Source organism: Myotis myotis, unplaced genomic scaffold (genome assembly GCF_014108235.1).
Source record: "Myotis myotis isolate mMyoMyo1 unplaced genomic scaffold, mMyoMyo1.p scaffold_m19_p_2, whole genome shotgun sequence".
NCBI classification, from domain to species: domain Eukaryota; kingdom Metazoa; phylum Chordata; class Mammalia; order Chiroptera; family Vespertilionidae; genus Myotis; species Myotis myotis.
Window position 1 is genome coordinate 30202622 of NW_023416324.1, and position 27155 is coordinate 30229776.

General features: G+C 53.8%; 2 protein-coding genes across 13 annotated transcripts in view; both read right to left on the bottom strand.

The window, feature by feature from the left end:
* The window catches only part of KCNQ4 (potassium voltage-gated channel subfamily Q member 4), a 57840-nt gene extending 47657 nt beyond the window's left edge, over positions 1 to 10183 (bottom strand). Inside the window, exon 1 of the mRNA XM_036352207.1 lies at positions 9870 to 10183. Coding sequence (XP_036208100.1) covers positions 9870 to 10183 — 314 coding nt within the window. The remainder of the gene's footprint in view (positions 1 to 9869) is intronic.
* Positions 10184 to 21867: 11684 nt separating this feature from the next.
* NFYC (nuclear transcription factor Y subunit gamma) overlaps positions 21868 to 27155 on the bottom strand; it is a 66662-nt gene continuing 61374 nt past the window's right edge. For 8 of the 12 annotated variants that reach the window (XM_036348917.1, XM_036348918.1, XM_036348916.1 and 5 more), the window contains 3 exons: positions 26408 to 26515; positions 24019 to 24078; positions 21868 to 23086 (listed from right to left, as the gene is read on the bottom strand). In XM_036348917.1, coding sequence (XP_036204810.1) covers positions 22655 to 23086; positions 24019 to 24078; positions 26408 to 26515 — 600 coding nt within the window. In that variant the 3' untranslated portion in view covers positions 21868 to 22654. The remainder of the gene's footprint in view (positions 23087 to 24018; positions 24079 to 26407; positions 26516 to 27155) is intronic. The other 4 variants (XM_036348924.1, XM_036348921.1, XM_036348922.1 and 1 more) reach the window with 3 other exon arrangements.

A 27155-nucleotide genomic window follows, 5' to 3' on the forward strand; every position in this document is an offset into this window, starting at 1 on the left:
TAGCAAAAGCACAATAAGCCCTCTGTTCTTCACAGCACCTTGCAGTTAAGGAAGCACTTGATGCAGGAGGCAGCCTGGTGAGGTGGGCAGGCAGAGATGATAATCATCATTCTACATAGACAGAAGCTGAAGCCGCAGAGAGGTTCAGTCACCTGCCTGGGGTCACACAGCTTTTAGGAAGCAGAGGCAGCAACCAAACCCCAGCCTTCTGACTCCCCGTCCAGTGCTCCTTGAACTGAGGGGTGAGCACTGATTCTGGCTCACCCTACCCCCTACAAGAGTCCTGCCTAGGCTGGTCCTCAGTGCCCGCCGGGGCAGCAGGCCCCAAGGCTCAGGAGTATCCAGTGGAGACTGAGGCTCCATGCCTTTAATCCTTCCATTCCCAGCCAGACTCCTCCCACTCTGGCCCCAGCGCTCTGGAGGGAGGAGGCAGGAAGGCGCCCAAACCCAGGGATTTCACGCACCGGTAAAATTCTCAGAAACACTTTGGGAACTGCGTAAGGTTGTCAACTTTTTATTTTGCCAAGTAAGGACATTTAAAAAAAAAATTCCCAGCCCCATCATTTCATAAAAGAAAGGACATAATCTCAGACGAAAAGACAGTCCTTTAAATGGAATAAATTTAGCTTTATGAGAGTCATCCTGTTGTCCTTATTTCCCTCGGTTTCGCCTTAGGCCACGGGTCTGCTGACGCCTCTGAGAACCACTTGGAGCTTGGGCTGGGGAGTCTCACGGACATGGATTGCATTCCCGGCTCCACCTTGGACAAGCTGTCATTTGGTACACATTCTTTCTCCTCCGAGCCTCAGTTTTCCTATCTGCGAAATGGGAACAATAACAGTGCCTGCCACACAGAGGTAGCGGGAGAACTAAATGGCCTGGTGTTTGTAGAGCATGAGCTCATGGGAAGAGATCCGTCAAGCTCTGCTTCCCAGCCAGCGGCACATCCCTGTTCTGACTCTGCAGATCCTAAGGCGAAGAGGGCCGGGGAGGAGAGTCCCACCCCAAGCTTTTGTTCTAGCTGCTGCCTCCCCCTGGAGTGCACTCAGGACAAAAACCATGAGAGCTGCCAGCACAGTGCCTGCACACGGAGGACCTAAGGATCCTTTATCCGATTTCTCTCTAGTTGGCAAAACCCTTCTCATCCTAACAGCCCAGCTTCAATGCCACCTTTATTTCCTGGCTCAGCAAAGATTCACTAATTACCAGCCATGTGCCAAGCACTGTGCTCAACCCCCACCATGCAGACCTCATCATCTGGTGCGAGAGAGCGCAGAGGAGCACACAGGGGTGGCTGAGCAGAGCTCTGGGGACCCCAAAGGCTCCCAGTCCTGCCTAGAGTGGGCATGGACAGGGAGCAAATCCACGAAGAGGTGATGCTCAAACTGGGATTTGAAGGATAAATAGGAGTTTGCTAGATTTGCTAGATGATGGGGCGGGCGAGAGGGGCAGGAGTTGAAGGCAGAAGGAAAAGTACCTTGAGCCTTAAATAGCACACCTGGGGACACCACAGGTTGTTTCTTAGGTAAAGAGCAAAGGGTACTTGGAGGGCGTTCCTGACTTGGGCACTGGGGGTGGGGGAGTCACTGGGCGGGGGGTGTAGGTTTGGAAGAAGATGCTGACTTTGAGGAAGGGGGGTGAGGAGGTGAGGTGTCCACAGGCAGCTACAGGGTAAAGCTCAGGGAGGAAACTGCAGAGAGGGAGGCTGTCTCACAGAGGTGACCCCGGAGGTCACAGGAGTGTACGAGAACCCCCTCCATGGGAACTTCAGAGAGAGGAGGACCCAGGGCAGGGGCCCGAGGAGCCCCAGCATTCATGGGGCAGGAAGGGCAGGCAGAGTTGCTGACAGAACTGAATGGAAAGAGCCAAAGAGAGATGACCAGAGTCAAGGGAAGAGCGTGTTCGAGAATGGGGAGCCCAGGGGATTCTGGGTTTGAATCCCTTCTCTACAGCTTATTACTATGTTAACCACGGGCCCTAATTTGTCTATCTGTAAATTAGGGCTAATATTTTTTTTAACAATAAAGGAGGCTGAAGGGCGTGGGGCGGGGGGGTGGGGCTGACACCCTCCGTGGGCCATGAGGGCATCCCCAGGCTGAGCCTCCCTCTCCTCCCCCATCTCCTGTCTCTCCCGGCAGACTGCCCCCAATCCCAGAGGAGAGAACTGGATGAGTGAATGAAGTCAGGGGCTCTCCTTCCCGCGGAGATCAGGGCGGAAGTGGGAGGCAGCTTCCCCGGGTTCTCGGCTGCTCCAGCGTGAGCAGGGGAGGTGGAGAAGCCCCATGTGTGCTGTGTCCATTTCTCCTGGCCTCAGTTTCCCCATCTGTGAAATGAAGCCGTGGCTCTGCTTCGGCTCGGAGGCCCCTCTGGCTCTGTGCTCTGCAGCGGTACGAATGGAAAAGGGGTGAGGGGAGAGAGGCCTACTCCTGACCTGCTGGTCCTGCCTGAAGGAAGGAGGTCCCACAGGGGTGTGGGTCCCCATTGTGCCCAGGGACTGGTCCCTCCTGAAGAGGGTGGCAGCCAGGCCAAGGAAGGCAAAAGCAGAGGCGCCGGGGATTGTGCTGACAAAGCTGTTCCTTCTCCCCTCCTTTTCTCCCTACCCCCTCCCCTCCCTGGGGACGGCCGAGCCCAGCAAAAAATAAACCCAAAGACGATGACCTGGACGGGCTGAGGCTCCCAGGGAGGAGGACAGGGAAGGAAGGGTGGAGGGGAGGCAGCCTGCCCCCCCCCCCAAAGCCAAGTGCTTGATCTGACCCGTTCCTCTCCCTCTCCCAGAGAGGCTCTATCTACTCTCCATCCTTCATAGTGTAAGGGAAGGGTGCCACTTGCTTCATGGGGACAATGATCAGAGTAGCTCTTGTCCAGTCCAGCTGGACATGAGTCCCCAAGTTTTGGAAAGGGTAACCCGGGGAATCTCACTCTACCTCCTGGTTATTGGGCAGTCCTTCCTGCTGTCTGACCTCCATCCCTTTTGCTTCAGTGGGAACTTTGGACCATTTATTTCCAGCCAGCTTTCCCCCTGTCCTACCAGCCTGGCCTAGATGTCCAAGGAGTCTCAGAATAAAGTGCCCCAGATTTTCCTGCAGGGATTGGGGTTGACCCCACTCCACCCACTGCCACCCAAATCTCCAGAAGGGAGGGAAGAGAGAAGGAATCGCTGAGCTCCCTGCTCCCTTTGCCTCCTTCCCTCCCTCAGGCGCTGCCCACGGATTCCCAGCCCAATTAGTCTGCTGCCTGGGGCTGCCCCTCCTTCCTCACCTCCCAGGTGCCAACCCCTAGGGCACACAGATCCTGCCCTGGGGACAGAGTTGCCCAGAAAGCCTGGAGTCCTGGGGGGTGGAGACCTTTCTGGGGGGTCTCAGAGGTCTGACCTGCATCCTCTCCCCAAAACCTCAGAGCTGGGGGTGGGGGGCAGGCAGCCCTCTGGGTGCCTTTCTTAGTATTGCCCGGTCTCTGAGGAAGCCAGGAGGAAGGTGCTGAAAGAACTCCCTACCCCCAATCCTACAAGAGGGGGGCAGCATCTGCTCCCATTCATCCAGAGTCCCTCTGTGCCCGCAGCCCTGAGCGTCCACTCCCCTGTTTATCCCACTTGACCGAGGGGATAGTGAGACTGGGGGTTGGGGTAGAGGGGGCACCTTTTCAGTAAGTGTTGGGACTGAGATCCCTAAATCTCCTTCGGGGTTCCCTGGCTCTGCTCAGGAGAGAGTGGGGGTTGCCCTCTTCTCCCAGGGGTCCCTGGCTGTCCCCGAGCATCAAGGCTCCACTTCCACCTCCCTGGGGCCACGCTAGCTGCACAATCTGACAGTGAGGCCCACACCTTGGCCTCACAGTGACTCTCACATACACGCTCCTCCCCGTACACACAGACATGCTCACGCCCACGCCGGGACCTCTCTGCAAGTGCCTGGGAGAGAAGGCAGGAGTGGCTCAGCAGCCTCCTCGCTGCGCCCCTCCCCCTCCCAGGCAGGGCCCACGCACGGTCTACCTCCCTCTGCCTCCCCAGGCCTGTACACAGCGAATGCTCTTTAACTATATTTGTCACATGAAGGAAGGAGCGAATGAATAAAGTCCTAAGGTCCCAGGTTGGAGTCCTGGTGCCGCCGTTCACCAGCTGTGTGACCTTGGGCAGGTGGGTGAGGACCACTCACCAGCCTCGCTCTCCTCAAGTGTGGAATTAGGGCAATAATCATGCCCGCCTGGTATCGAGCGTGGCACATTCTAGACGCTCCTCAGAAGTCCCACGAAGCCGCATCCCCAGGCTTCCCACGGACAGCTGCTCGCCCGGCGCACAGCTCCTACTCTCTCCCGCACGCCCAGACACTCGCCTCATTGTGCTGAGCCAAGGACACGGGCAGACCTCTGCCCGGGAAGGGAATGACAATCATAACCACGATAACAATGGAGATGATGATGGTGGCGAACATTTGTGTCAGGTGCTTTAACTCATTGAGCTCTGACAATCCTAGAAGCAGCTATTATCATTCCCATTTTTCAGATGAGAACACGGAGGCTCAGAGAGGTTAAGTAACTTGCCCAAGGGCACATAACTACTAAAGGTAGAACCAGAAATGAACCCAAATCTGTCAGACTCGGACCCCATGCTCTTAACCCCCTGCAGGACAGTCTCTGGAGAAATGGTAAGTCCCTCCTCTTCCTCCACTCCAGCCCCTCAAATCCCACAGCAGGGGCATAATGAGGGGCTGCCCCCAGGTCAGACACACAGAATTCCCTGCTGGGCCCCCTAGCCCACAGAGGGCCAAGCACCCACCCATGTGGGTGCAGGGGAGGAAGGGAGCGAGAAAACTTCCAGCCAGGGACATTCCCGGCTTGGCCTCCCTCTGGGGGTGGGGACAGGGGCAGGGCCTTAGGGACCTGCAAGCCTTGCTCTCTCCCTGATCCCTGCGTTTTCTGCTCCCTTGACTGGTTCAGAGAACCTTCAATTAATCACCCACTGAAGGTGCTGCCAACAGCCCAAGAATAATCACCTCTTGAAAGGCTCTTGGCTCCAACCTTCTGAGAACAGAGGCTTCTGCAGCAGGAGGGACTGAAGTCAGACATTCAGCAGGGCTTCCCCAATGGAAAGGATGAATGTACTACGGAGCTAGGGTGGGGTGACCCACAATGAGAGGTCTAACCTGCTCCACGGATCCCCAAAGTAGAACTCACGAAGCTGGGAGCAAAGGGGTGTAAGAGAGAGGGAAAGGGCTAGAAGGCTGGCAGGACGGTCTCTTCACTCGCCCTTTCTTACAAAGACCAAACAAAAGGTCAGGGACTGAGAAACAGCAGCACGAAACTGGAGTTTGGGTCACACTCCGAGACCTTCCCCATCGCGAGGCCCAGTTCTTGGAGCATCAGTCTTCTCCATAGATTGGGGTGAGAAAACTTATTATCAAAAGTCCTGATCTGGGAGGCAGAAGGCCTGGGTTCCTCGCGCAGTTCTACCCTGACCACCAAGTGTGACCTCAGCTAAGTGCCCCTTTCTGTGCCTTGGCACTGCCACCAGTCCACCCAGGGCCCTTGGAGAGGAGCACAGACCAGCAGAATTCTAGGAAGCCAGCCACGCTGCTCCCGCACGGTCCGGTCCGAAGCGGATGCATACGCAGCCCCGCAAGGTGAGGATAACCGCACCCACCCAGCCCTGGTGGAGGACGCATGGAGCGGCTGATAGAGAGCACTGAGCAAGGTGCCCAGCACAGAGCTGGTGCTCCACACTCCGTCAGAGATTGCAGTCCAGACTTCAAGAGCCAACCCAGGTGGCGGCAGGGCAGCCCTGCCGTGTGGACAGGGGAAGGCAACACACCCAAGGAAGGGGCCAACTCTGTTCTGTCCTAAAAGTCCAGGCGAGGGCCACGGACCCACGTACGTGTGTGACGTCCGTGAAAAAGCGGGGGCAGCTGTGCGTTAGATTGCTGGGCCTTCGGGATCTTCACGGATACGCCTGTCCAGGGTGCAGTGCATGAGACAGACAGACGGGTGTGTCGGAGGGATAGGTGTGTGCGCAAAGCCTGTGCAGCAAAAGTGTGATTGCCCTGGCCACGGCTGGGCGGTTTCCACTCAATTCCACAAAATCCTGCCGCGACCTGCCTCCTGTGGACTGGGTGCTGGGGACAGAAGGACGAATGACACGGGAGTGCTGCTCCTGAGGAGCCCGGAGGTGGGGTGCTGCTGAAGCTGAGGTGCAGGAGAAAGACAGCTCCCAGTCAGACCCAGTCCTGTGCTGGCCTCCTCCAAGCGCACGGGGAGACTTCTCCTGAGCCTCAGTTTCCTCGCTGAAAACGAGCAGGATAACCGCAAGACTTCAAGAGCCAACCCAGGTGGCGGCAGGGAGCAGGGCAGGTCCTGGACAGGGAGTCGGAGCTTGCGGGTCTGGTCCTGTATCTGCCACCGACTGACTATGTGACTGTGATCTCCAGAGCCTCAGTTTTCTCATAAGCATGTGAGGACCCACCTGGCAGGGATGCCTGAGGGCTGTGGGTACTTTGCTGGGATTATTTCCAACCCAGGTGAGGTGCCTCTACAGATGGCCAGGGGGAGCTTTTGTGGGCCGGGATTAGGAGTCTGAGGGCCCAGGAGCAGCCACCACCTCCTCTCCTCCCCATTCCCACAGCTTTTGACCCCAGGGACAAGGCTGACGGAGGATGGGAGGATGTTTACAGAGCGTAAACCTTCACATAGAGAAAGTCTGCTGGGCCGCTGGGGGCTGGGAGCAGCAGTCTCACAGGGGCTCGGGGAAGATGGGGCACATGGGGCTGTGCTCCATCCCAGCCCCTTTCAGCCTCTGACTTCCAAAGGGAAGCCGGGGTGGCCCTTGACAGGGTGCAGCAAGGTGAGCGTTCCTCCGACGGCGTGGAAAGCATCATGGGCAGCGATGTGCTATTGCTCAAAATTCAGAGAGAAGGAGGGCCTGGGAAGGGTTGAAGGCTTAAATCAGGGACCGGGGTACAGGGAGGAGGCAGGGGCTTGGTGACAGGACTAAGGGCCTACCGAGAGGAGGAAGGGGCCAGCAATCCCTCATTCTAGACCTCACTACGGAGAAGACAGGAGTCAGCGGTTCCCACTTCCCCGAGCCGCAGCTGCTGGGAGCAAGGTGGACTCGGGACTTGCCCTCTGGGCAGTCTCCCACACCTCGGTGCCAGAAAAGCTGCAGGTCTGTGGGGCCCAGTGGGACCTGGCTAGCAGGTGTGAGGGAGGTGTCTCCTGGGGTGAATGGACCCAGCTCATCCCAGTTCCCTCCTTCCTCTGCCCTTCTCTTCCAGGCTTTTCTGTTGGGCCCCTCCTACAGGGCCAGAGGCTCTGGAAGGGGGTCAGCTAGCTGTGACCACCGGACTCCTCTCACTCGGGCTGCCTCTGAGGGTCACCGGGGAAGGGGGAAGGATTTGACCAAAAGTGCCCCCGTAGGGCTAAATGTCCAACAGCAGGAAGCACTTCCTGGCTCACCCAAGACCCAGCCATGAGTGACTGAGAAACCCCCCTCTGAAGCTCTTGAAGAACACCCATCCCTCAGGCTCCAACAGGCTCTTTCCCACCCATTACCTCATCCAAGAGGGAGGCCACAAGGCTGGGGTTGCCACCTGCTTTGATGGCCTAGAGTTCTAAAGCTCAGAGAGGCCCAGTGATCAACCCAAGATCACACAGCATGCAAGAGGTGGGGCTCCTGACCCCCCAACTCCTTTGATCTCTAAGGCAGGTGACCAATTCCCTGAGATCTCAGCACATTTCCTCCCCCAGAACTCCTAAGAGATGCCTCAGCTCTGGGCTCCTGGAGACAAGTGGTCAGAACAAGCGTGCCCCTGGCCAGGGCATTCCTGGCATCCAGTAAGGCAGGATGTGGGGCAAAGGTACCAGCGGATTTAGCTCCTAGAGAGGAAGGAGAAGCCCTTCCAGAGGAGGTGAAGACGGTGGCTGGCTGGGGGACATGAGGCGCTTCCTTCGCCTTCAGTGCCCTTGTGAGGGCTGAGAGACAAGGCCTGGAGACGACGGACCCCGCCTCAGTCCCTATTGGCTTCCCCAGGCCCAGCCACGGCTTGGAAAATGTCATCTCCCAAGAGGAGCCCACGGAGGGTGCACTCTCTGTGGAGTATCTCACCTTTCTTGGGCATCCCAGGCTGCAGTGTGGGCAAGGGCACCAGAAGGCAGCCACTCTTACTAGCAGTCCCTGCCCCTCACCCCCACCCCACCATCTCTCGTACCCCAGCACAGAGCCTCCATCACTCCAACAGCTCTCTCGGCAGCAAAGATATTCATCCGAGGCCTCCCAGTGGGCACTGGGGGTCAGGCTACTCCTGACCGTGACCCTGACCCTGAGTCTAACCTCAGGTCCTCTGCAATCTTCACTCTCTGCCCCCGGCCTAGCCTAGCAGGGTCGCTGCACGAAGCCAAGGCTGCCACCCCCAGAGCTTATTGGCTGAGGGTCAGCTTCCTCTCCCCTCCCTGCGGACAGGGGATCCGTTGCCAGCACTTCTCCCCTCCACCTTTGAAATTCTGTGAGCCCAGTTAGGACTGGGCAGAGGCAGGCAAGCAGGGACAGGAAGGAAGACAGACCAAAAGACGATGGAAACAGACAAGTAGAAGAATGAGATAATCAGGTGGACAGGCAGATGGACAGGTGGGCAGACAGGCACGCAGATAACTGGACAGGTCAACAGAGGGATGGAGACAGACGAGGAGAAGGACTGCCGCACAATTAGGTGGAGAGATGCATGGACAGGCCGGTTCGCACACAGGTGGAAACTCAGGCCGGCAGAGGGACAGCCCGGCAGGCAGAACTGTCAGAAGTCAGAACAGGCAAGGAGACCACTCAGGAAAGTCCAAGACCAAAGGGTGCTCCCTGGGGCAGTAAGAAGGGATTAACAGCTGCACATTTTCCAGGAACCGGAGGTCTCTCTCCGGCACCTCCCAGCGTCCCAGAGCCAGGCCTGGCCCTTCAACTGATATCGGTGGGGCCTCTCATGTTCCTGGCCAGCCAGGCCGTCCCCCAAGACTGAGCTCTGAGCTGCCAAAATTCACTCTTTACATCCAAGAGGGGTCAGTGTTTTTGAAAGTTGTAGGAGCTGGTGAAGGGGGAGGAGGGAGGCACAGCGTCAGTGTTTCCAAACCTACCCCTCTCCTCTTTCTTTTTCCCCTGGGGTGCCCAGAGCCAGGCCTGGTGCAGCGGCCAGTGAGCTGGGCAGGCTGGCCAGCCAGGCCGCAGGCAGACAGGGCAGCCTGCTGCTGCTGCTGCTGGGAAGTTGAGGGTGGTGGGGAGACTGAGTGAAGACTCTGATAAGTCAGACAGCACACATGAATGTCAGGGCTAGGGTGCTCACCGGGACCCCCAAAACACCTATAATCGGGAGCCTGCCCTGGGATAGGATGGACACCTTCTCTGGAGAGGGGTATCTCCAAGGGGAGCCCAGGTGGGAGTCCACTGTAGTGACAGAGCTGGGGAGAAGGTGACAAGTGTGTGGGGGCCAAAGGGCCCTCTTTGTGTCTGGGACGCGGAGACAGAGGTGAGGGCGAGGAAAGGGGAGCCCCACTGTAGCGGCTCCAGATTGCAGAGAGGATGACGGATAAGAAACTGCATGTGGGAGCAGCGGGGACAGAGGAGCAGGGGTGGAGGTCATGGAAATAAGGAGTTGCGGGTGGGAGAGGTCAGAAGAGAGTGAAGTCGGGACCAAGGCTTGGAGATTGGGGGTTAGGGTTGGGCTGGGGGGATCAGTCATGGAGCTCAGGCCTGGGGGACGGGGTGAAAATGAGGGTCGGCCGTGGGGGTGGGGGACAGAAGGCGGAGCCAGGGTCCGGCGGCGGACCCAGGGGAGTCCAGGCTCCCGCAAGCGCCGGGCGGAGCAAGAGCGCGGGGTAAGGCCAGGGGCGCGGGTCGGCAAACTCACATGAAGACGTGGTAGACGAAGGCCCAGCCGCGGGGTCGCTCCAGCACGTTGTAGACCCAGTTCTGCAGGCGGCGGTAGCGCTTCTGAGAGGCCGAGGAGCGCTGGCCGCAGGCGGAGCCCGAGCCGGAGCCCGGCCCCGGGAGGGGCGCCCCCGGAGGCAGGGGGCTGCCCAGGAGGCCCAGGCGGCGCGGGGAGCCGCCCCCGCCCGCCTCGCCCTGCTCGCTCTGCACGGCTGTGAGAGCTACCAGCTCGGCGCGGGGGGCGTCCCCGGGCGGGGGGGCCAGGCCGAGGCGGCGCGGGGGGGCCTCGGCCATGGGAGGCGCCTGACGGAGGGCCGGGGCCGGTCTGGGCGGGGGCGCGCGCGGGGCGCTTAGCGGCACATGGCTCGGACCCGAGGCCGGCGGGGCGGCCCGGCAGGGCGCAGGCAGCGGGGGCTAGGGTCCGGGCAGGGGCCTCTCCGGGGCCAGGGGCGGGCGCTCGGAGCCTGGGGGCCGCCGGAGCCCGCACTGACCGCCCGCTTCCCCGGCGACTGGGGCGGCTCTTTCCGACTCCAACTCTCTTATTACGCGCTCCATGCCGCTCGCCTTTCCACCTGCCCAGGCGCGCTGCTCACATGTCACCCTCCCCGCCCCGCCCCTCCCCCGCCCGCCCCCGCCCGCCCCGCGGCCGCCTTCCCAAATCGGGAGGGAGCGAGCGAGCCAGCGAGCGGGGCGGAGGGAGGGGAGCGCGGCGAAGGCAGCGGGCCGGGGCGCAGCGGCCGCGCGGGCCGCCCAGTCGATGCCTTGACCCGACCGCGTGGCGGCGGGCCCGGGGGCAGCGCACGGGGCCACGAGGTCGGCCGTGGGCCAGGGGCGTGCACGGCTGCAAGGGGCCGTGTGGACCCGTAGGCTGGGCTGGAACGCCTCCTGTGTGAGCGTGGGAAGTGGGGCGGGGAGTGTGGAGTTGTGGCCGCGGTCGCGGATGGCACACGTGTCGTGTGGAGTTTGGGTGTGAGTGGATACAGAGGTGCCTGCTGTTTGTGCAGAATGGGTGGCTGTGGGTCTGCCAGGTGGTGGAACTGAGTCAGCTGGAGGCGTGGGTTGTGGGTCCGGTGTGGATGGGTGTGAAGATGGGTGTGCAGAGTCTGGCCGTCTGGGTGTTGGCAGTGTAAGCAGTTAGCTGTGTCCCCTCGGCTTGTGCCCTTTACGCTCTGTGCGGGGTGTGGAGAGTGTGCCGGTGAGCGTGTGGCTCGGTGAGCAGCTCCGACCTGCAAGGCCCAATGCCCTAGCGCTGCCGAGTTGTGTCAGTGTGTGCGGCACAGTGGGGCTCCGTTTTCCCTTTCACCCACCCACTCACCCACCCACCCACCTCCACCTCCACCTCTACCGCCGAGCTCCGTCTTCATGATGGGGAAGAGCCCCCAGGTAGGCCACGCAGCCCCCCAGAAGAGTCTCCTCTGATGCACGTTCAGTCTAAACTGCTCCGTGGACTTGACCACAGGTCAGGGCACATGGGTGCTAGCAGGTGAACTCTGAGCCAGCCTGCAGCTGGACAGCCTCCCAGAGGCCCCCAGAACCCACCCAGAAACGGGAGACTTCCCCCCAGGCACTCCCTCTCCAGCGGGAAGTTCTTGGTGCCTGGCCTCCTCTCTCTCTAGCTGGCAACAGGGGCAGGGGCGGCCCTCTCGTTCTCTTAGCCCAGCACTGAGCGGTGATTTGGGTTTCCTCACCCTCCTTCCCTCTGTCCCCTGCGGAAAGTTGGGCCACACCAGCCGCTCCGCTCCCTCCGCGGGCCCTGCCCCAGGGTGAAGCTCTTCCGCAGCAAACTCTTCCCGTTCCTCCGGAGGATCTCGGGGGACAGAACAGCCGAGCGGGAGGGGCAGGAGAGGGGGCGGGAAGGCAAGCTCGATTCTCAGCTGTCAGCAAAGGCGGCATTGATCTGCTGAGCGCCGGCGGGGGAGGGAGGCCAGCAGAGCTGTCAGTGTTCAGAGAGGGGGCCTCAGGGACCTAGGGGGTGGGGTCCTCAAGCTGGGCTTGGCAACCTGTGCACACCCCTTCACCCTGTCCCTCTGCATAGCAGGGGGTGCCTTCTGGGGTCTGACCTTAATCTCTCCCGCTGCTTCTGGCTCCAGGTGCGCCCAGGGCCAGAGTCCGAGGCCTTTGGGCAGGTTATGCCCCGTCTTTATTGGTAACTGGGGCGGTTTCTGCATCCCAGGGCCCAGCTGTGGATGCAGTGCCTCGCTGGGTTACCCATCCTCTCCCTATGAGCTGAAGTTAGCATCCCCTGAATGTATGGCACTGCTCTCTCAGAGCCTGGGCCTCATCAGGCAGGGTTCATGGCGGTGGGACTAGGGTCTGGGGACCTGAATGGTGGAAAGGAAAGCAGTTGCAAGGGAATCTGGGGGTGTCTCAAAGTCTTTTTGAGGGACCAGGGGCCAGGTGGCAGAAATGGCGGTTGAACCCAGGTTGCCCTGAACTTGGGCCTGTTGTGGGAAATCTGATCCTCGCGCTCAGCATCACCTCTGAACCCCACACCTCCCTTCCCGTTTGGGGGACTGCAAAGTCCCTTCCTCTCCTTGTGAGGAAGCCTCACTGTGGGGAGTGGGTCTCTCATCATCTTTGCCAACTCCATCTCCGGATTAACCCGCCACAGGCAGGCGGAGGAGACTGTGGTTGCAGCTAGAGGGATAGGAGTTAGATCTCAGGAGGGACTTTCACAGGGCACAGAGGCCCGCTTCTCCCGCAGGTATGTGTGTAATGGAGGTCAGGCCCACTTTTTAAAGTGGAGACACATGGAAGGCTTCCTAAGGGGTGAGGGGGTGGGCAAGTTGGCTCTAGGAGGCTGTAAGCAAAGCTTAGTCGGTGTTTCTATGCGTGGAGAAGCAGTGGAAAAAGTCTGGTTCCGAGAGGACAAGCAGCCACTCACCCGGCTGCCTTCCTGCTCCATCCAGATTCCCAAGACATGACTGGGAGAGAGGACTTTCCCCACCACAGCCCTGATGACAAAGACGCTTTTCTGAGCAAACAGCTGTCGAGGCTTTCTCGGTCAGCCTCTCGGCTGGAGGGAGCAGGGGAGGATGGGGTGCTGCAGGTTCCCACCCTCCTCCGTCCTTTTCCCCCACCTGTCCCCTTCACCCCACCCTCAGCAGCTTTCTTCCCAGCCCAGCCCCAACCTCTCTCTGGTAACACTGCTAGCACGTCCCTGTCGGCCCGGACTCACTCACTTCCCACCCGGGCAAGCCCCTTCCTGGCTCTGGGTTTCAGTTTCCCCATCTGTACAACCAGGAGGGGCAGGGCTCCAGGACCTCCCATCATTCATCACTGTCTCCATCATCCATCAATGGAGCACGTATTGATTGAGAAGAAGGGAGGATGGAGAGGGCTCCCATTTGCAGGGCACCAACCGTGTACCCGGCTCTGCCCCTTCTGGGACCTAGAGCAACCCCTTTGCACTCAAAAAAGCTGAGGCTGAGAGGTACGGGGACTCGCCTAAGGATACACGGCCAGTGGGTGACCCTAGATCTGTCTATGACTTGTCCTTTCCCCTGGCTGGCACCTACCTACTGTGCATGGGGTCCTGGGATCAGTGCTATGGGCTGAGGGGAACCGTAGATGGCCCAATCCTGTTCTCTAGAACTCACTCCTACCAGTCGCAGAGACTCCCAGGTCTGAGAGGGTTGAGATCTCCAAGTGGTTGGGAACAGGGGCCAGGTCCAAGCCTGTCGCTGACTCTCAGTGTGACTCAGGTCAACCAAGGGCTTTCTTGGGATGGGAAGGGGTGGTTGAAGTCAGCGGTTTTCAGACTCTATTAGCAAAGGAATTTTTTTTACAGACAGAATCATAAGGCAGCACCCCAATGTGTAAAAAGCATTCAATCAGAGGTGCTCTGGTTAAATTGGGGTGAGAACCATCTTCCCCATCCCCACAACCTTAGGGTTCCACCCACCAGACTTCCTCCTCCGCCCTCCCCACACCCCAGAAAACCCCTGGGTTTTCTTTTTCTTTTTTTTAAATATATTTTATTGATTTTTTACAGAGAGGAAGGGAGAGAGATAGAGAGTTAGAAACATCGATGAGAGAGAAACATCGATCAGCTGCCTCCTGCACATCTCCTACTGGGGATATGCCCGCAACCCAGATACATGCCCTTGACCGGAATCGAACCTGGGACCTTTCAGTCCGCAGGCCGACGCTCTATCCACTGAGCCAAACCGGTTTCGGCACCCCTGGGTTTTCTTACAGCTCTTAGGGTTGCTAGAGGTCAGGCGAGGGAGACTACCGACAACTGGCAGAGGGAGCCTGGGGACAGAGGTGGGGAGAGCTTGGAAAGGCTCAGAGAAGCACAACCAATACTGCCTGCAGCTCACATTGATGAGGCCCATGCTAAGTGCTAAGCCTCATGCAGGGGCTTCATCTGCGCTGTCTAGTCCAACAACCCCGTGAGGTTCTGTTCACACCCCATTTTACAGGCAAGAAGACTGAGGCTCAGTGAGGAGACTTGTCTAGCACAGCTCGTTAGCCTTGTGCTATAGTGTGTATGGATGGGCAGGTGGGGTGTGAGGATGGGGAGGATGTTATAGAGCACGGGGGAGAAAGAGCGAGCTTTGCAAAGGGGACACAGCAGGTCTTGAATGCTAGGTTGAAGGGTCCAATTTGGTCTGCTGGGAACCAAGAAGCTTGGCCAGGACCTGAGCCTAGAGCACACCACAGAGGCTGGGGCTCTATAGGAGAGAGCTCAGAGGGGTGGAGGTACCAGCCCCCAGGGCGGCTGGCAGTGCCAGGGGCAGAAAGAGCACTGAACTACAAGTCACAGTTGGACTTCCTGGCTCTGCCTTTGGACTAGCTGGTGAATTTGGGAAAGTCATTCCACCTCTGCCCCACCTTCCCTGGCTGACAGGAGGATTGAAAGCAATAATGCATGGAAGCTCGGCCGATGTGGCTCAGTGGTTGAGCATTGACCTATGAATCAGGAGGTCATGGTTCGATTCTGGTCAGGACATATGCCTGGGTTGCAGGCTCGATCCCCAGTAGGGGGAGTGCAGGAGGCAGCCAATTGATTCTTCTCTCTCATCTCTCTCATCTCTCTCATCATTCTCTCTCTCCCTCTCCCATCCTCTCTCTGAAATCAATAAAAACATACTTAAAGAAAACAATGCACGGAAAAGTCACGGTCATGCTGGGAGCTGTACAGATGGGAAGCATTGATCTCACTGCTCTTTAGGTGTCTGCTCGATGGAAAGGGGAGATGCTGTGAGAACTCCCTAGTCCTCCAGCTCTTCTCAGCCGGGAAGGGGTTAGAGTGGAGGGTGTTAGAGTGATGGCATCACAGGCATTATTTACCTCCAGGGCTCCACCTGCACTGAGAGCAGGAGGGGGAAGTACAGTCTGAGAGAAAGATCAGGCCTGCTTCCTCTTCCCAATGAGGCCTGAGAGGACAAGAGGATTAGGCCACCCAGCAGGTGAAAGGTGCAGGAGGGTGGCCGGGGAGTTTCTCTCCCCCTAGATCTGGACATGCCACTGAGCTCTCTCCAGCACAGACCATGCAGGCCAGCCGGGCCAGTCTGAGCCACAGGAAGTGAGGACAAAGTAGTGTCGCTGAGCTCAGCGAAAGTGAACCCCCATTGATCCTCATGGCTGGGGAGGGGCCCACAAGGAGGAGACACTGAGGGAGAAGGGGGTGGGGAAATGAAGGTCAAAGCCATCCTTCTTGCACTGCTCCTCCTCTGCCTTCAGGGCTCTGCATCCTTGATCCCAACTCCTGGAAGACTATGCAGAAGACAACACTACCACCGTCCCCCTGGAAGGCTCCATGATCTCAGCGACAGCCCTTGGCACAGTGGAAATGAGGAGGAAGGACTTTTCTGAGTTGCTGAGAGTGCAATGGGCAAAAGCTTCCCTGCTCCCCACTCCCCTGGTGGACGAGGGCTCAGAATGGGAGATGATGTGAGTAGGAGAGGCTGCAGATTGAGTGACAGGGCCAGGAGGCCCAGACAGTGGGACAGACTTCCAGGTCAAACTTGATCAAACACTTACTGAAGTCCCTTCTCCTTAAAATAGTAAGTATACAAGATAAATGCTGGATAATTAAAAACAGCAACATATCCAAGCCCAAAAACAAGAAGGAGAACTCTCTAAGAGCCAGAAATAAGAGGGAATTCCAGTGGTGAGTAGTACTTGAAGCTCTGAGGAGGGATTCAGGGAAGGTGGGTCAGAGGTGGAAATATATTTGCAGACCCCACCAGTGGTATAGTAGGCTCCCTGCTTAGAGTGGGACCTGGGAAAGTGCTGCCTGCCATAAACAGACTAAAATAACTCTGCTTGCTTGCTACCTGCCTTGGCTTTGGATAGAAAGCGTGCCCATGTGAGTATGATACCTCAAGCCTGTCCACATGGGGCTCAGGAGTTGATATGCACACCATGAAAAATCCCAAGCCAGTTTGGGGCTGGTGCACTTCTCCATGGCTTGGGCAGATACAACTGAGATGTCATCCCTTATGGTAGCCTCTATATCCCATGGCACAGTCAGAAAAAAATATGCTGAAAATAACTATCTCAAGAATAAAACTTCACAACATGTAAGAAGTACAATATTTTGAGAGACATCTCTCATGGGAGAATTCATACTTAAAAACCCAGAGATCAAGAAGCAATCTGAAAGTTTAATACAGTTAAAATCTCCAAGAAGATAAAGGGATAGCATTTATAATACCAGAATAGAAAGATCTTAAACAGGGACATGACAAAAACTAGACATTTTAGAAATGAAAACAAAAGTCACTGACTTTAAACAAAAAAAGCAGATGGGTTAATAGAGTAAATGCAGCTGAAGAGAGAATTAGTGAAAGAGAAGCTAAACCAGAGGAAATCCTCCAGAACAAGTCACAGAACAAAGAGATTACTGAAAGAAAAGAAACGTAAAAGATTGAATGAAAAAATCCAGCATATATATTATTAGTTCCAGGAAAAGATACTGGAAAGAATGACTAAACTCTTTCCAGAAATAGGACGTGAATTTCAAGATTTCAAAGGTCTATAGACTGCCTCGTAAGAGATCTTTCAAAACAAAAATACATCTAGACACCTTGTAGCCAAAGTGTAGAATGTCAAGGATAAAAAGGAAATTCTAAAAGCCAACAGGAGAAAAGATAGCTTATCTATAAAGGTCCAATAATTGAATTGACAGTTAGCTTCTCATCAGCAACAACAGATGCCAAGACAATGGAATGGTATCTTCAGAATGCTAAGAGCAAATAATTGTGGACCTAGAATTCCATACATTGCCAAACCTTCATTTAAATACAAAGCAAAATAAAGACATTTGACACATACAAGATCTTAGAAAGCTTCTGTTCCACAGACCTTCACTGTAAGAGAGAGGCACAGTGGCTTGGGAGAGGGACAGGGAGCTGGAGAGGTGATGGGGCTTAGTGGAGGGCCAGGGCTGCAGGGGTGGGGGGAAGCTAGGCTCTGTTTCGGGCCTCCCCTCAGCACCAGCCAGCCAGAGGAGCCCAGCCCAGCCTGGCCCACCTGGAGCTCGGCTCAGGTTCTCCCCTCAAGTGCCAGCCTTGCTGTCCCCCACCCTCTCTTCCTGGGCTGAGGTAGTGCCCCAGCATACAAGCTAGGGGGTAGCGCTGCCAGCCCGACTCAGAGGGCCTTGAGGAGGATGCACTCAAGTTGCTCATGTGACCAAGCACTTGACCTCTACTGTAGAGCCCTCTCCACCTGGGAGGTCAGATGCCACCCCACAGAGGCCTATGGATAGCTGGAGAGGTAGGACAAAGGCTAGGTCCCTACCCAGGAGATGGGGGTGAGGGCTCTCATTTTCTGTAAGAAAGAGAATCATAAGCAGCAGGGACAAGACCAATGGGGCTGAACTGGTGGGGACAGAAGGTTTCTTAGAGCATACGGCCCTACTTAATCAGCTGGTGCCCTTGGGTAATCACTTAACTTCTTTGAGCCTCAGTTTCTCATTTACAAAATGGAGAGATTACCTACCTAATGAGGATGCAAAGATGAAATGGGATAATCTGCCCTAACCGGTTTGGCTCAGTGGATAGTGCCTCGGCCTTCGGACTGAAGGGTCCCAGGTTCGATTCCAAAGGCATGTACCTTGGTTGCAGGCACATCCCCAGTAGTGGGCGTGCAGGAGGCGGCTGATCAATGTTTCTCATCGATGTTTCTAACTCTCTATCCCTCTCTCTTCCTCTCTGTAAAAAAATCAATAAAATATATATTTTTAAAAAGTGACACTTAAAAAAAAAAAAAGAAATGGGATAATCCACTTAGGTACCAAGTTTTAGATATATTTCCCTTCACAGAAATTTATTTTTAAAAAATTATCCATTTAATACCCCTGTAGCATTTTATCAGTGCTCAATAAAAAATTAAGAAGAAAAAAGCAACAGTGACAGCAGAGGTGGGATGTGTGCAGTGTTGAAGGCCATCTGTGAGGAAGGGTTCATGTTCATTTACTTACTCATCAGTTGCTGTTATTCTTTTGGTGTCAAGCCCTATCCTACATGAGCTCAGAAGGCAGAGATGACCTTGAAGTGGAGGAGAACCATAAGTAAGGAAGAGCCCAAACTAGAAAATTCCAATAGAGTGACAGGGGGGTCTCTTCAGGGCCTAACTTGTATTTTTTGTCTATCTCTTCCATTTCCTCTACCACCTCTGCCTCCAACCCAACATAAGCTCCATGACAGCATAATCCTCGCCTGGCTTGTTTTCATCTGTCTTCACAATGTCCAAAACAGTGTCTGACACACAGAAAGTGCCAAAGAAATACTTGCTGAATGACTGTATTTGAGCACTAATAATAGAGACTGTAGAAGTTGCTATGGGAGCATCGAAGAGGTCTTTGCTAACTCCACTCCAGGAATTAGAGGTTTCTCAGCAAGGCCCATTAAATCGGGCCTTGATGGATGTATAAGAGATCAATAAGTGGAAAAGGACCTTCCAGGCATTGGGGCCAGTACATTCTGAAAACATGGGAGTAAGTTCAGGGGCCAACGAGTAATTGAATGTGGCAGGGGCACACAGTGCAGGAAAGGGGAGTGGAAAGACACCAAACTGGGGACATATGGCCTTGAATGAACTTAAGCTGTAGGAAAGTCCTTATTAAAATCTAACCACCTACCCTGATGTAATATTCTGGAAGGGGTAGTTTTCCAGCCCTCACTGTTGCCCTAGTTGTACCTCCCTTCAAAAGTTAAGGGTCTTCCCAGGAAGGGGCCAAGGATCGAGTACCCATTGAGAAAAGGGGCAGTCATACTCCATAGTTCCTAGTCTTGTTTCAAGTTGAATGAGGGTGAGACAAGGCATCTCCCAGAAACTTGGGTGAGTGCTACATGCTGCCCCCTTGTGGCATTAGCAGAACTGAGCAGCAAGGAAGCCAGCCAGGTGGTCTGTTGGTAATCCCAGGGGCCTCCAGTCTCCTGCATCCGCCTCCAGGAAAATTATCCCAACCACCAGCTGTCCACAGACCAGATCCAATTGCTTCCTTTATTCCCCCACATACACTCAAGGCTGGGCCAATGGGTTTGAGGAAGCTGAGCAAAAGGCGTCAGTTCACATTTAGTAAAGCCTTGTTCACACACACACACACACACACACACACACATCTTTGGCCAGAAAGCAGCTGTGTATACACAGATCAGGAGACCAATGTTTTGGTTTCAGCTCCACACCTATTCATGGAGTGACCTTGGGAAAGTCACTGCACTTAAGACGTGTCTCCCATGTCTCCATCTGCAACCCAGGGATCACGATCCCTCTTCCTGTCTCCCCTGCAGGGTCATTGTGAAGATCATCAGGAGGACGAAAGCTGCAAGTGCAAGGAAAAATGTTCAAAGAGTGCTCCGGATGTAAGGGGATCGTGCTGGGTATTAGATAGGGGCTGTCTTGGGCTGCACTGAAGTGTTTGTTTACACCCAGACGGGCCCTGCTGGCGGGGGAAAATTTAAAGGGAACGTGCTCAGCAAGGAAGCTGCTTGCCAATCACAACTGATCGAAACCTCCAAGAATGGAAATCTATGGAGAAATGGGGACCCATTGACTGGCCTATGTTTCCAATTATGCTTGGATTTTCAGAATGAGTCCAAGAGCAGCAAGGTGGGTCGGTTCAGTGGCCTCAATGTGGTGGATTAGCCAGGAAATGAAAACAGCTGAGCTTTTCTCCGAGGCCAGGGCCCCTCGTGTGCACTTGACTTCATCCTCCCTCTGGCACAAGGGTCCTCAAACTACGGCCCGCAGGCCACATGCAGCCCGCCGAAAACATTTATCCAGCCAGCGGGTGTTTTTGCCGCCGTTGAGTGCATAGGAATTTGTTCATAGTTTTTTTTAAAAACTATAGTCCGGCCCTCCAACCGTCTGAGGGACAGTGAACTGACCCCGTTTAAAAAGTTTGAGGACCCCTGCGAGTCTGGCACTTCCTCCACGTGGGGCTGGGCACCCAGCTATCAAGGAATATTTGCATGTTTGGATACAGCACAGTGGGAAGGCCATGAACTCTTGAGAGAAAAGTTGAGCTAGAATGAAGATAACTAGATAAAGAGGAGGGGCACTGAACTTGAGAGCCTGTGGAGCTGCCGGAGGCTTCTTATGGAGGAAGACTTACTGCCTTCTCATGGTGGTATAATCTGCTTCCCCTACTCTGATGACACTGGAGGTACCATGTATTCCAGCCCTTAAAACTAGTAAAATACTTGCTTTTATAAAATAATGTCATTTTTCTTCCTTTTATGGTGTGACTTTTTTTTTTTTTTTTTTTTTCAGAGAGGGATAGAAACATCAATGATGAGAATCATTGATTGGCTGCCTCCTACATGCCTCCTACTGGGGATTAAGCCTACAACCCGGACATGTGCGCTTGACCAGAATCAAACCCAGAACCCTTCAGTCTGCAGGCCAATGCTCTATCCACTGAGCAAACAGGCTAGTGCTGGTGTGACTCTTACCTGGTTCTGGCTCTTTTTGCTTTGGTGGCCCAGAAGCCCAGGATGAAGTGTGAAACCTAATTCTAACAACTATGTAGATCTTTACAGCCAGACTATTTGTTTTCTATGATCCATTTCCTACTCAACTGTATTCTTCCTAATTCTGATCTGTAATATTTTATTTCATTGTGTATGTTTTCATTGCAAGCCATCCAAATTTGTATGTGTGGAATAAGGTGAAGTACTCTTCGGTCAATGATTGAAAATAAAAGATGACACAGATGTCCAGGTTGACAGCAGATATTTGGTGAGGAATTGTAAGGACATCAGGGTCAGACTTAAAATCATCTAATATTAAAGACTCTTCCCCATCCCCATCTCACACCTTGAGACAGTCCCAAAGGGAAGGGAGTTGCCCAAGTTTTTAAGGCATATTACTGTCAGAGAAGAAATTGATACCTCCTTTTCCTGGCAATCAGTTCTCTGATCTTCCCAGACAACGGGCCTCATTGGATGGCATGGTGAAGGTAAGGAAGACAGCTCCCCATTGGCAAGTATGGTCAATGAAGTAGAATGCTCTTTTTATTCCTGTTTCAATTAACAGAATACAGGCCCTGGCTGTAGACCTCTTGTGACCTGCTGGTTGACAAGGGGCTTAGGCTGCCCTCCATGGCAGATGCTACTGGGTATGCCCAGAGCAGGCAACTCAAAGTGCCAGGCCATGCCAAGACAGGAGAGGAGAGATTTATCTGGGTCCTACTTTGAAGAATGGAGCTTTCTCATTGAAAGATGTTCTCTTTTGACCCTCAACCAAACAGGACACAACTGAATCTGGACCATGGTGGTAGCCCAGGACGTAAGGTGGGCAGGGGCCTCTCAGGAGCAAATAGATCCTGCTGAAGTTTACCTTTAAAATTAGCTCAAGACCTCAGTTTGAATTAGATGTGTAGTGTAAGTTTCCCTTAGCTTTTTTTCAAAAGGGTCCCCCCTCATTCACAGATACCCAACCTGAAGGCAAATAAACCTTTCCAAGCCTTTCCCAAGCCAAGTGGCCCTATGAATGCTGCCAAATACAGAACTCAAGACTTTTAATTGTCTAAAATGAGGTTTATTTCATGTCATGCATTGATGTCCATGCAGCAAAGGAGACTAGCACAATTCTTAATGCATTTAAAAAATAAAAATGTGTGTATGGAGGTAAATGCACAAAGTTCTAGTCTCCTTGGATCCCTGGGAGATTAGGGTCTGGGAATGAAACCATCCACTCTCCTCTCCATGGCGAATGAGTTCATCTCTTAAATGCAAGGATGTTCCCATGGCCTCTGGATGCAGGTGCACAGAGCTCCAGGGCAGAAGCAGGGACAAGGAGAGAAGACCACTAATGAAAAAGAAGCTACACGCAGTCACCTAATTTAATCAGAGGACAGAAAAGATGGAAAATCCTGGGGGCAGTGGCTGTTCCAAGAGTCAGGAGATAACATAAACCCGTTAGGAGATTTGCTCCTAAAAAGAAGTGGAAGTAAAACCCCAAAAAAGAAAAACAAAAGAAATATATCTTCAACCACACTCTTCAAGAAAATGCCATAAATATGTTATTTAATATTTTCATTTCATAGCATTGGACACACAGCTCAACATATTGAAATATTGATTCCTCAGTGGAAAAAAAAAAAGAAAAAAAGGAAATAAAAAATATTGCATTTTTCTGTTGGAGAATCTCGGCCCCCAGGTGTGGGGTGAAGTGCACCAATGTCCTAGCCTGCAGGAGGCGCTGAGGTCGGCGGGGTCCTCTGGGGAGGGACGCTGTGCCCACTGCCTGGGGCTGTATGGCAAAAATTGTGTTGGGTGTCCTTGGCCTTGCCAGCTCAGGCCCTCAGTCTCCGGTCACCTGGGGGGCCTGCCCGTCGGAGGGCTGGTTAGCTGACTGGATGAACATGGGCTGGGCGAGGTCCTGGCCGGCAGGCATGGTGACTTGCTGGATCTGGTAGAGCTGCTGCGAGGGGTGGAGAGGAGAGAGTGAGGTCACCCCTGGGAGAGGGGCATGCAGCTCCCTATGGGCCTCGAGTTGGTTCGGGGCCCCAGATACTTCAACCACCACCCACTGCAAGGCGTCAGAGGGAGGAGGGGATGTGGAGCTCTGCTGGGGTTGGGAGCAGCAGACACAGGAGGCACCAGCACGGTGTGAGGGAGTGTGTGTAGTGGGCGGGGAAGAGGTGCAGGGAGTTGCATTTCCTGTGGCTTTCACTTCTCTGGGCTCTGCCTCTCCCGTTAGCTCAGAGCCTGGAGCTTGCTGCACGCTGTTCCTCTGTGACAAACACAAGCAATTCGAACCACTGTACCAGCAGCTTGGAAGTCAGCATTTCCCCAATTCTCAGTAATCCTCACTGGCAGAGGCAATAGGATTACCCCCTCTTTCTCCTTTCCTCAGAATATCTGACTACACTGAACCTGCACTTCCTACATGGGCCCTGCTGAGGAGGTCACCTGGAATTAAACACTTCCTACAGCCAAGACCCGTGAGGGGTGAAGCAGATGCTCACATAGCCACTTTGGGAAGTTAGTGCCAACTGATCATTTGGTTTCTCAGGTGTCCCCCCAAAAAACCAGCCAAAACCCCTGCCACAGGAGCCCTGGCATGTGAACCTAGCACCTGGGGCTGGCAGGAACCAGAGGTGGATGATGCGGCTCCTCTCCTCTGGGCAGCAGAGAGTACAAGCTTGGGCACATCATCCCATCATGTCCTCAGGGATGACTGGGAGCATAGTCATAGTATGAGGGGATAGGCCGAGGGAAAAGTAAGATTCTTTCTTTGCATGGGTTTAGAATTACTGAATTCCAGGCACTGAGAGGTTGAGAGGTCCCATGTTCTCTGCATTTCAACTAACCCATACCATTAAAGAGCAGCAGAGAAAAACTAGCCCTAGAGAGGGAAACAAAGACACCTGTGTTCTAGTCCTTACTCTGAAATGAACAGCTGAGTGATCATGGACAAAGCACTTCCCATTTCTAGGACTCAGTTTACTCATCCGTAAAATGGGGATTTGGGCTATATAATGTCTATAATGCTAAAGGACAGGCACCCTGATTTAAAAACTGTATTTGTTTTAACAATTTCTGTCCCCTCATTGTTAACAGAAAATGGGACAGCTGCTCTAATCACCCAAACCCATAGATGTCATCCACTAGCCCTCACCCCCATTCCTCACCCGCTGCCCCTGCTCAGACTGGGGGTCCTACCTGTCCATCTGTGAACTGGCTGAACTGCTGCTGTCCTTGCTGGACCTCTGTCTGTGTGATCTGCAGGAATCAAAATAGCAGAGTAGGCTGGTCAGCTGCAGGGTCCAGCCACCAGCCCACCACCCAGGAGAGGGTCGTGAAGATCAAATGAGACAATACATATCAAGTGCCCAGAATAATGCCTGGCATAGAACAGGTGCTTGACGTGTAGCAGAAAAGCAAGGTCCCTCCCATCCCGTAGCCCTGAAGGCTACTTAGAGTTGGCACCATATAGAGCAGCGGTCGCCAACCGGTGGTCTGCATGGTTGGCAACTGCTGATAAAGAGGACCTTGGAACACGCGGCATTACCAGTCACCTACTACCCCCTCATCAAGGTCTTTTTGGGGCTCAAATCAAACAAACACCTAGCTCATAAGTGCTGACATGAGAGAGCATAACATTTTCGGTTTAGTCAGAAACCCTAAGAGTCTTGCAGTCAGTGAAGACAATTTGCAAAACACTGGGCAAAGTAGTGAGTGGTCCCTTTCATTCTTGGAAGGTGGGCTCCCAACCAAACCTGTATCACCCAGATTATCTGACTGGAATATGAAACACCCTGGCGAGCAGGTGGCCTTGGCCCTAGAAGCCCTTGTGGCAAACTTATAAAGTACTTTTTCCGATAGTGGCCACGTGCAGCCCTTTGGGCCAAGGATTGGGGGGGGGGGGGGGGGCACAAGGACACATTCATCACGAGCACTTAAAATCTTAGGTGTGGATTTTAAAAGAAATGTACTGCCATGTAGGAATGCATCATACAGTGCCAGCTGTTGGAGAGAAGACTGAAGCGTGCTTGTGTGCAGTTGTGTCTGTGGAACATTTGACTAGTAATGTCTTCTGTGCACCATCTCTTGGAATCATTACAGCCAACCTGCACGGTAAGGACGGTCCTCTCAGGTGTCCTCACAACGGCCAAAAACAACCCATCCGGTCTAGGGGACACGTGTGAAAGAGCTTCATACTATTGTTCCTTGTTTTGGGTCTTTCTCCTCCTATCAGTCTATAAGCTGCTTGAGAGCAGGAGCGAAGTTTTGTCTTTGAATCTCCCAGTGCAAATAAATTATTCAAGAAATGTCTGCAGAATAAATGAATGACCCTGAGACAAATGGAAAATATTCCTCATAGATGAGATTAACTGTGCCATGGCCAGCAGTACTGCCCTTTATATCAAAGAAAGCTTCATTTATCTTTAAATTCCTTTTATACACTATTTATTCAGTATTCACTAAACGTACATTTACTGAGCACCTCCCACGTGCCAATTGTCACAAGTACAATCTGTTGTTATACAGACTGTGACTGCCCTCAGGTGCTCTCTTCTTGTTTCTTCCCCTCCTCTCTGTAACCACCCCGGCCCCAAGTCAAGCTTTCTGGCTCCCAAACTGCTTATCTGGGAAACCAAGAATTCTTCCTTCTCATTTCCTCCCACCCCTAGGGCATAAAAAGTTTTTGGGATCCCAGGTTAGAATCTTACAAAAGTTTATGGGCGCTTTTTGTTTTTTTAAAGCGGAAGGTGAGGTACCCAAGGGTGTGACCAGTTTTGAGCTAATTCCATGTCAGTGAACTCCAAGGAAATTAAGGAAAAGCCCATGTTCCATGTGAGCCTTTAATGATCCCAGAGACTATATGGAATTCAGAAGCCTTACTTTTGGCTCATTCCTCACATTTTCCCAAATTAAATCTTTGGAGACCTGCTCTACAAACTCAGCTCTGTTACCACTGTCAATAGATACATCACCAGAAATGCAACTGGGCCAGACAGATCCAGCTCTTAAACGATCGCTGCTTTTTTTGGGTATGAGGCAAAAAAAATCCATTAACAATGCCTCTCCTTGAGCAGCACCCCCACCCCCTGCGATGATGCCCACATTCCCCAACCCCCAAGCCCAGGGAGGCCCCCTCAGCACCTGTGGCTCACAGCCTCCAACATCCTAGGGCGTGAGAGAAGAAAGGGGAGCAATCTCTGGTTAAGGGTGCCTGAGGAGGTGAGGATAAAATCTAAGGAAGCTTTCCAAAGGGCACAGGAGGGCCAGAACACAACAGCTATTCAGTCTGAAAGCTGCTAACAGCCTGACAAAGAGGCAATCTGTCAAAATACTTCTGGTGAGACCTGCATACAGGTACATCAGGCTTTCTTCAAGTATACTTGAGACTTCCCTGCCTTGCACTTCAGAACAAGATGGTAAGAGACACACTTTGAATGCAATTCTCCATGAAACCCCACCTTGGAGGTAGAATAGATATGCAGGTGTGGAGGTGGCTCTTGCTGAGGAATAAGGTGGAAGGGAGAATAATAAGGAAGCCAGCTCCTGCTGGTCCCCAAGTCAAGCCCTGCATCCCTGGGACACATACCTGCTGAGCATTGGTGGCAAGCGTCTGGATCTGTCCCTGCACAACTTGGGTGCCTGATACAGGCTGGGCTAAGCGAATGTACTGTAGCTGGCCGGTGTTCAGCTGCACCTAGGGCAGGGCAGAGACAAACAGACCACAGGGGATTGAGTGCAACTTCGAACAGGCAAATTTTCCATGTGCCCTCCACTGAGCCTTCCAAAAAAGCATGCCCAGAAAAGTTCCTTTGTAATAGAGGTCAAAACAGCAAAACCATAACTTCCCTATCCTGCAAGTCACACACACAATGGACCTTGAAAAAACTCCCTAGGATCTTGTCACATACATGAAAAAGCATGGCTGCACCCTCAACATTCATTGGCTCTTAGCTGTTTGCTCAGTTTATCTTAGGATTTTATCCCAAAGGCTGTCTAACATCATCAGAATGTTTATACCTTAAGTGTGGGCCTCTCTTCCCTCCAGCTCCACACTATTCCACCCAGTTCCCAGAATGGCTGATCTAATACTGTACTGAGAACAGCTCCAGTGTCTGCCAGGAGCACAAAGCAGATGGCTGTCACTCCACACCACAGCCCCAGAACTACCCAATTCCATGCTGCACATTTTGGAAGAAAAAGTTGGCCAGCTTTACTATCTCTGTCCCCAAGAGCCAGGACCAATGGGAGTCTGAGGGACTTTTAGGATCCTTGGTATTCAGCACTAGCTTCTGGCTAAACACCTCCCAAGGGGAAGCTGAATCAATAAACCTTTC